This window comes from Phyllobates terribilis, unplaced genomic scaffold, assembly GCF_046119375.1.
Source record: "Phyllobates terribilis strain yellow unplaced genomic scaffold, ASM4611937v1 Scaffold_9__5_contigs__length_417890890, whole genome shotgun sequence".
Classification (NCBI taxonomy): domain Eukaryota; kingdom Metazoa; phylum Chordata; class Amphibia; order Anura; family Dendrobatidae; genus Phyllobates; species Phyllobates terribilis.
Genome location: NW_027362769.1, coordinates 391,665,428 through 391,675,236, shown reverse-complemented (window position 1 = coordinate 391,675,236; position 9,809 = coordinate 391,665,428). Strand labels below are relative to the sequence as shown.

Sequence of the window (9,809 nt, the reverse complement as noted above, 5' to 3'; positions counted from 1 at the left end):
ATGCAGGAGTCACTAAATCATCTCAGACAGGTATCTGTCCAGCCTCTGTTTGAAGACGTCCATTGAAGGGGAACTCACCACCTCTCGTGGCAGCCTGTTCCACTCATTAATCACCCTAACTGTCAAAAAGTTTTTTCTAATATCTAATCTGTGTCTCCTCCCATTCAGTTTCATGCCATTGCTTCTAGTCTTTCCTTGTGCAAATGAGAATAAAGATGATCCTTCTACAATGTGACAGCCCTTGTCATATTTGTAGACAGCTATTAAGTCTCCTCTCAGTCTTCTTTTTTGCAAGCTAAACATTCCCAGATCCTGTAACCGTTCCTCATAGGACATGGTTTGCAGACCGGTCACCATTCTGGTCGCTCTTCTCTGAACTTGCTCCAGTTTGTCTATGTCTTTTTTAAAATGTGGTGCCCAAAACTGTACACAGTATTCCAGATGAGGTCTGACCAAAGAGGAGTAAAGACCGATAATGACTTCACGTGATCTAGACTGTATGCTTCTGTTAATACATCCCAGAATTGTATTTGCCTTTTTTGCTGCTGCATCACACTGTTGACTCATGTTCAGTCTAGGATCTATTAGTATACCTAAGTCTTTTTCACATGTACTGTTGTGACACTCACAGCCCTACCCTGAGAGATGGGGGTACTCTGAGACGGGTCAGATGTTGAGGGTTGCAGTCGTGGCCTGGACCCGTTCCGTGCCCAGGGCCGTCACATAAAAGATTTAATGGGCTTTCAAGGTTGGTGTTAATCGAGTGGATTAAATGACTACACCACCTGTGGAGTCTGGTGATTCGCCACCAGCACTGCGGCAGTCCTCTGAGGCGGGATGTAGTGGCAGCAGAAGATGGTACTACTCCCCACAGGCGGAGCAGGGCCTCAGGGCAGTGAAGAGCGGATCAGGGGGGTAGTAGTGGGTGGCGTGGTGAAGTGTGGTGCCGCGCTGGAATAAGGAACCAGAGGCAGTAGATGCAGTCTTCCAAGCTTTACTCACGATGTTAGGGGTCAGCTGCAAGGCTTATCCTTGCTCCTCACGGCGCGCTGTGGCCACCAGGAAGGGGTTCAGCACACTCCGGGTAGTTCGGGTGCATCAATCAGGACCCCCTGCACCAGAGTGTTCCTAGACTTTCCCACTAGGTCCTCTCCTGTCCGTATGTGGTACGTGTACTAAGGCCGGGTCTCCCTCTGGACTATGCACAGAACAAGGGTACGGGTGGCGACTCAGTTCCGCCCGTTACCCGGTGGGATCCACTGAGCCTCCGGGCTTCTCTGACTAAGACTTGAAGTGACAGAGTCAGATATCAGGGGCCGGTACCCCTTTTGCAGCAAGAATCCCTCTGACTAGGCCAGAATAGTGAGGACAGGTGGCATATGCCGCTCAGTCTGCATCCCCCCTGGGATCCTTTTGCCTGTGGAGCTTGTCTCCTCCTCTCCCCTCCAGGCCTTCTTAGGTAGGGACCTTGACCGGGTCGAGACAGCCGTTAACTCTCGCCCGCTCCTCACCTCAAGGCCAGAGCACGAGGACCGTGTATCTTCAATCAGCTGCAGGTTCACACAGAAAGCCACGTTCAGTGATGAAGATCACAATCAAAAGACCATAAGCCCAAGATGGCCGTAAATTAAATATGAATTTTGTGGTGTAACCTCTAAGTGCGTCCTCCACCCTCTCCCACTACATGGTTCCCCTATCTTTTGGTTCCCCCCTTCTCCTCTTATCCCAGCTGGGGCAGCACCCTGGTGCTTTAAAGCCCCCCTCAGGTGGGAGAGGTGTAGTGTTGGGTGGATTTGGTGGGGTCCCGAGAGGTGCTCCTTCCTTACCTCGGAGAGGAAATACCACACCTCGGTCTGAGGTGCAGTACCCCTGTGGCGACTGAACCCTCAGGGGCGCCACACTGTTGCTTAGCTCTATTCCTCCCATTCTGTATATGCTTTTTTCATTTTTATTGCCCAGATGTAGTGACTAGCCCAGGGGATGGGGATGACTCGGCGCCCGGGCCTTGTTGTTAGTTTGGGGGATGCTGCGGTGGTCGGCTCCCAGGCCTGTACCCTGGGGTCACTCTTTTACTGGAAAGGGAGGTGGAAAAATATATGAAAGTTCGTGACGCCACCTGAGGATCACCAGCGCTGCGGCAGCCCACTGAGGCCAGTGTTAAGGCAGCTTGCGTGGTACAGCTCCCCACAGGTGGAGCTAGGCCTCAGGGTAGCGGGGGGAGAAAGGATGCAGGGACAGACGAGACCCAGCCAGGTCAGAGCAAGAACAGGGACAGACACGATAGTCACTTCAGTACCTTTTACTGATGGAAATTCAGGCACATCCCGGAGCACTGTAGGGTGAAGGGTGCATGTCAGGATCCTCCCCAGTGAGCGGGTATAGGGCCCCCTGTCTCTTGCCTTTGTGTGGTAAGTTTCTAACCTGCCTGGAGCTAGGCCTAACTTTGTTTCCGTCCTGCACCGGCTGACCTTGTGGTAGGGCCTTCTCTTGGAGTACACACTCCCAGTTTGCGGGGCCTCTGCGACTCCTAGCTCCGATACGTATCAGCTCTTTGGTGATCCTGGGACCTGAAGTCTTCCAGGGGTCTCCGGTTGTCTCTACAGGGGGATATACGGCCCTATAGACGCGGACCCGGTGTCCGGTATATGTTTCTGAGGCGAGCTGGTAAAGCTCCTCTGCCCCCAATGCTCCTCACTCCTCTAGCCTTCGGCCTACTCAGGGCCCTCACTAGGCTATACACACTAGCGGCAGCTTGCCGCGCTTCACCGCTCTTATGGCATTTGTACACCTTAAGCTCTAACTGAGCTACAACTGAGTCTGGACTGTGCTCCACTGCAGCTGACTCCTCTCAGGCACATCTACTGCAGGAACTCTCAACAGACTTGACTCTCTGTCAACTCCAGACTAGACTGAACTGCCTAGCTCCACCTTCCCTATTTATATCCCTAACGGGCTCCCTCTGGTGGCCTGAAGTGGAAGGTGGAGGTGTGTGTATGCTGTGAGCGGCCTCTTGTGGAGAAATCCGTTAATGCACCCCTCTAGGATCTGTGGTACTGTACCAAGCGCAGCTGGGCGCCACAGTAGTACTTTGCATTTTTCCCTGTTAAAAACCATACTGTTAGTTACTGCCCACTGCTCCAGTTTATTTAGGTCTTTTTGAAGCCTCTCTCTCTCTCTCTCTTCTCTAGTGTTAGCTATCCCTCCTAGCTTTGTGTCATCAGCAAATTTAATCAGTTTACCTTCAATTCCTTCATCTAAATCATTGATAAAGATGTTGAACAATACAGGTCCCAGGACAGAGCCCTGTGGTACCCCACTTGAGACATTCATCCAACTGGGAGTGAAGCCATTTACGACCACTCTTTGAGTCCGATCACTAAGCCAGTTATGAATCCACCTAACAGTTGCCTTGTCCATTCCATACTTGGTCATTTTTTCAATAAGGATGGTGTGAGATACTTTGTCAAATGCTTTGCTGAAGTCAAGATATACTATATCTACAGCATTCCCCTGATCCACCCAGTCAGTGATTCTGTCATAGAAAGAAATGAAGTTAGTCTGACATGACTTGTTAGTTGCAAACCCATGCTGACTCTGGTTAATCACTTCATTCTTATCCAGGTACTTACATACATGTTGTTTAATAATTTGTTCAAAGATCTTTCCTGGTATAGAAGTCAGACTCACCGGCCTATAGTTCCCTGGGTCCACCTTCTTCCCCTTTTTGAAGATAGGAACAACATTTGCTCTTCTCCAGTCTTCTGGGACTTCTCCTGTTCTCCAAGAATTTTCAAAGATTATGGAGAGTGGTTCTAAAATTTCTTCTACGATCTCCTTCAGTACTCTGGGGTGTAATTCATCTGGACCTGGAGACTTGAACTCATTTATGTTAGCTAAATATTCCCTCACAATCTGTTTACGGATAACCTGGATTCTTCTATTCCTTTAATAGGACAGTGAAGATCAGTTGATGTTACATTTTCTTTCTGAGAGAAAATTGATGCAAAATAGGAATTAAAAAGTTCGGCCTTCTCAACATCCTTTCTTACCATTTCACCATTTTCATCCTGTAAAAATCCTATAGCATCTTTGACTTTTCTTTTACTTTTGACATACCCCCAAAATCCTTTTTTATTGCTTTTGACATCTCTTGCAAGCCTTAATTCATTGTCAGCTTTAGCTATCCTGATACGTGCCCTACAGGTTCTGCAGACTGCATTATAATCTTCTTTACATATGCCTCCCTCTTTCCATTTGATAAACATCTTTCTTTCTTTCTTTTTAGCATGTGTTTAAGTTCTGTGTTCATCCATCCTGGTTTCCTTAAATGCTTCCCATTCTTCCTACTTTTCGGGATTGTTAACGGTTGTGCTTTGAGAATCTCATTTTTAAAAATTTCCCATCTTTCCTGGACATTTTTGTCCTTAAGGACATCCAGCCATTGGATCCCTCCTATTCTCTTTCTGAGTTGCTTAAAATCTGCCTTTCTGAAATCTAACCTTGAAGTTTGAGTCTTCACATGTCTTCCTCCTCTAGTTAATCAAAATTCTATAATAGCATGATCGCTGCCTCCTAGGGTCCCAGACACTTTTACCTCCTCAACCATTTCCTCCCTGTTTTATAAGGATTAGATCCAAAGTGGCAGATCCCCTTGTTTTCACCCCTACCTTTTGGAAGATAAAGTTGTCAGCAAGAGAGGATAAGAATTTGCTTGACCTGTTAGTTTTACTTGAGAGAGATTCCCAACAATCAATGCCTGGACCCGTAGAAGCGTGATAGACACGCGAAACGGCCGTCGTCCGCAAAAGGCGCCGCTTCCCTGCATTTTTAATGGAAATGGAATAAAAGAAGATTTTATTACATCAGTGTGCCACCTCGCTTTCTTCATGTATGAATCAATTGTTGGGAATTGTTTTTTTGTGGGACAAGATGACGTTTTCAGGGATCCCATTGCTGTTTACATACGACTTTTTGATCAAGTTTTATCAAGTCTACATTTTGCTCAGCTGCATTATGAAAAAATAAAAAAAAAATTTAGTTTTGGCCATTTTTTACATTGTTCACTTAAGGGGTTAAATAAAAAAAAAAAATAAAATAAGGGTATTTATTGGTATGATATTTTTTGATGATTTGTTTATTTTTTTTAATAAAAGATTGAAAAAAAAAAAAGTTTTTTAAGCTTTACTTAGTCCCTCTATGAGACTTCAACCATTGCAATAGTGTACATTACACTTGTCAGTGCGACATTGACAGAACACCTTTTAGACCTTGCTCCCGGCATGGTCCAACAGGCCACACTGGCCAGCAGACCCAGAGGTCACTACTTGACCTCTGGTTGGGATGACTACTATAGGCAGCGCGTTATCACGTTGCGGGGGTGCCGATAGGGTGGGAAAGAACTGGCTGTTACAGCTGGAGCTTGGCTATCACTTAGCCAATCTCCCAGCAGAAATCATGGGGGCACATAAGCTGTGCCTGCATTATTGCCATGACGTAACTATATGCCAGTTTGTAGGAACCCCTTCCCGATCGTAATGTACAGTTACATCATGGGTTGGGAAGGAGTTAACTGAATACGCTAATACTCGGGATTAGAGGGGTCCCACAAGTCACAAGAGTTAAGGCATATCCTATCCATATATCACCAGCTAAGGAGATGTAAGTAACCCATTAATAACCACCAACTGGGACAATTCACACATTAACAATACATTTAATCTCGGCTTCAGCTTCTTATTGTAACAGAGGCTCCGTTATACACATAGAAGACAACATGTAGGGGTTCAGTGAAGGAGGCAATGAAGGTGTGCAAGTGTCTGATGGGGTCACACAGCTCATAGAAGGACAAACGCCCAGCCTCATAGTCTAAGAAGACGCCAAGTGTTGGACATGTTGGCTTTACACTGAGGGTTGATTCGATTGAGTTGTGCAGTACTTGACATAGTCTAGCATACATATCCAAACACCAAGATTTATTATTAAGTCCAATCCAAGACCGTTCTCCTTTCCTTTCTATACTGGGATAGGACAATCCAATGCCACATTCTCCTATCTGGTTCCACTCTACCTCCCAGTAACGTTGTCCTGAGGAGAAGACATCTCTGCTTAACACCTGGGCAGATGTCAGAAATCTTTCAGATGATTTCGATCTCTCTTGTTCTTCTTCTGATCTTGTTGCGGTTTTCAGATTTTCTGATATCTTCACCCATCTATGAGCAGTGTCCACATCCAGCAATATGTCTTGGACATGGACCCCGAGTTCTGATGATACATTGGTGACAATATCCCTCAACGATCGGTGTAAAGTCAGTGAGATCAGAACCTCATCTAGATCAGTCGTCTCATGTAGGTCGCTAACTGAAGAATCTTCTTGTACAATCATACTTTGACTACCACAAGCGTCTTCTTCGTCTGATTTCTCTAGGACAATTATTGGGTCAATCGTGTTATCCTGCTCTTTGGTGTCAGACACATCAACATCAGCATGTCCTGAGTCTAGTCCCACATCCATATCCTCCTCAGAACTGACCTCTCCACCATCTCCCCCTGTGTCCTCATCACCTCCATGACTACATACTGTAATGTCACTTTCTTGTAAGAGTCTTATTGGGTCGGTGACACGACACATCTCCTCCATGTGACGCATCTTCCTGGACAGCGCGTCCTCCTGTATTTCCAGCTTCTTGGTCAGATGAGATATCTGGGACACAATCTTCTCCTCCTGCCTGGAGACCTCGCTCAGCGCTTTCTTTTCTGCCATTTCCAGTTGCTTATTAATGTCCATAAATATCTTACTGATGTTCTTCCTCTTATTTGAGGCTTTCTCCTGGATCTTCTTCTTATGATTCTGCAGATTCTGGACTCTTGTCTGAATTTCTGCTTTTTGTGGATTTAGTTCATCCAGATATTTCCTCAGTTTTTTTTTCTTCTTCTCAGAAGCCTCATCCAGAAGCTCCACCTGGTGTCCTCGGTGTTCACCAACCAAACAACAAGACACACACAGACAAGCCGCGTCCTGCGGGCAGTAATACTCCAGAACCTTCTTGTGGAGGGAACATTTTTTGTAACCAAAAGAGCCAGTGGGTTCTGTTAATATATGATCCAATGCCTTGTTGTGGGCTGTTAGGTGGTCATCACATAGAGAGGTCTCACAATGCAGACATGTTCTTACAGCTGGTACAGGAGACTTTGTACAGTAAGTACAGAAGATTCTGGTCGCCTCCATATCAGGCTGAGTAGATGAGAAACGCTCCACTATGTTCCTCAGCTTCCAGTTCTTCTCCAGGGCCGGACGCTCCGGATATTCTGCTCTGCAGTCAGGACAGGAATACCCTCCAGCCGCCTCCTGGGCATCCAGCACACTCACAATACACGAGCGGCAGAAGTTGTGTCCACATCTCAGGGATACGGGATCTGTATAGAGGCTCAGGCAGAAGGAGCAGTTCAGCTCGTCCCTCAGCTCAGCAGACGCCATTGTAGTGGGAAACAGCAGGAACTGAAAGCGAAAAAAAATGTATTAGAGACTGAGAGTTTGAGAATAAAGTTAACTCCTGCAGCTCAGATAATGAGAAAGAAAATCATTAACAAAGTGTAAGGTAGGAAGAGAGTTGTAGTAAAGTCACCTGCTTGAAGTATAAAGAATCCACCACGAGAACAAGGAAGGAAGAGAAAGCAGAGAAACCAAAACTTATGTCCATAAAAATTGAATCACTTTTGTTGTAGGATTGTGTTCTGACTCAAAGTCAGACAGCGGGATCACCAGTGAGGCCAAATTGAGAGACTCCGCCATCTGTTACGATTGCTCGGAGAACAGAAAATTAACACTATTGTGACCATAAACAATTCTGTTTAACCCCTTAAGCCCCGAGGGTGGTTTGCACGTTAATGACCAGGCCAATTTTTACAATTCTGACCACTGTCACTTTATGAGGTAATTACTCTGGAACGCTTCAAAGGATCCCCCTGATTCTGAGATTGTTTTTTCGTGACATATTGTACTTCATGATTGTGGTAAAATTTCTTCGATATCACTTGCGTTTATTTGTGAAAAAAATGGAAATTTGGCGAAAATTTTGAAAATTTTGCAATTTTCTAAATTTGAATTTTTATGCCCTTAAATCAGAGAGATATGTCACACAAGAGTTAATAAATAACATTTCCCACATGTCTGCTTTACATCAGCACAATTTTGGAACCAAAAATTTTTTTTGTTAGGGAGCTATAAGGGTTAAAAGTTGACCAGCGATTTCTCATTTTGCCAACAAAATTTACAAAACCATTTTTTTTAGGGACCACATCACATTTGAAGTCCCTTTGAGAAGTCTTTATGACAGAAAATACCCAAAAGTGACACCATTCTAAAAACTGCACCCCTCAAGGTGCTCAAAACCACATTCAAGAACTTTATTAACCCTTCAGGTGCTTCACAGGAATTTTTTGAATGTGGAAGAAAAAAAATGAACATTTAACTTTTTTCACAAAAATGTTACTTTAGACCCAATTGTTTTTATTTTCACAGAGGTAACAAGAAAAAATGGACCACAAAATTTGTTGTGCAATTTCCCCTGGGCACGCAGATACCCCATATGTGGGGAAAAAACACTGTTTGGGCGCACGGCAGGGCTCGGAAGGGAAGGAGCGCCATTTGACTTTTTGATTGTAAAATTTGCTTGAATAATTAGCGGACGCCATGTTGTGTTTGTAGAGCCCCTGTGTGCCCAAACATTGGAGCTCCCCCACAAGTGACCCCATTTTGGAAACTAGACCCCCCAAGGCACCTATCTAGATGCATAGTAAGCACTTGGAACCCCCAGGTGCTTCACAAATTGATTCGTAAAAATGAAAAAGTGAAAAAAAAAAAAAAACACTTTCATTTTTATGAATCAATTTGTGAAGCACCTGGGGGTTCCAAGTGCTCACTATGCATCTAGATAGGTGCCTTGGGGGGTCTAGTTTCCAAAATGGGGTCACTTGTGGGGGAGCTCCAATGTTTATGCACGCAGTAGCTCTCCAAACGCAACATGGTATCCGCTAACAAATTGTCGGCTCAAATTGTTAGCGGACATCATGTTGCGTTTGGAGAGCCCCTGTGTGCCCAAACATTGGAGCTCCCCCACAAGTGACCCCATTTTGGAAACTATACCCCTCAAGGATTTTATTAAGGTGTATAGTTAACATTTTGAACCCAGAGGTACGACACAGAATTTGTTTACATTAGGTCATCATATTGAATAAGTTGTCATTAGTCTTGAGCGCAAGTGCTCGCTACTTGAGTTTGCATCGGGTACTCAGGTATGCACCATGTACTGCGTGTGCTCGAGTGACATGCTCGAGTCCCTGCTCCGCATGTTTCCCGGTTATTAGACACCCAAAAAAATCCATGCGGGGATCGCTCGTGCATGGCAGGCAATCCCCGTAAAGTTTTTTTGGCCGCGAAGCATATGGGGCAGAGACTCGAGCATGTCACTCAAATACCCACGATACTCAATGCATACCAGAGCACCCGATGCAAACTCAAGTAGCGAGCACTTGCGCTCAACACTAGTCGCCATATCGTCATCTTTTTTCTTACTTTTGAAAAAAATCCCAACCCCATCACAACCCTAACCCCAACCCCAGCCCTAACCGTAGCACAACCCTAACCCTAGCACAACCCTAACCCTAGCACAACCCTAACCCTAGCACAACCCTAACCCTAGCACAACCCTAACCCTAGCACAACCCTAACCCTAGCACAACCCTAACCCCAAACCCAGCCCTAACCCTAGCCCAATCCTAACCCAAGAGTTTATTTTTGACGCCGTTCCTCG

At 45.5% G+C, this 9,809-nt stretch overlaps 1 protein-coding gene across 1 annotated transcript; it reads right to left on the bottom strand.

Annotated features, from left to right (window-relative positions):
• Positions 1 to 5,725: 5,725 nt before the first annotated feature.
• Positions 5,726 to 7,488, bottom strand: LOC141162521 (E3 ubiquitin/ISG15 ligase TRIM25-like). The gene has a single exon (XM_073648699.1). The coding sequence runs from the start codon at positions 7,472 to 7,474 to the stop codon at positions 5,726 to 5,728; it is 1,749 nt and encodes a 582-aa protein (XP_073504800.1). The 5' UTR covers positions 7,475 to 7,488.
• Positions 7,489 to 9,809: the final 2,321 nt, after the last annotated feature.

What these genes read in the sequence shown, in the direction of transcription:
- LOC141162521 (XM_073648699.1), bottom strand. Translation starts at nt 7,474, where the DNA reads ATGGCGTCTGCTGAGCTGAGGGACGAGCTGAACTGCTCCTTCTGCCTG.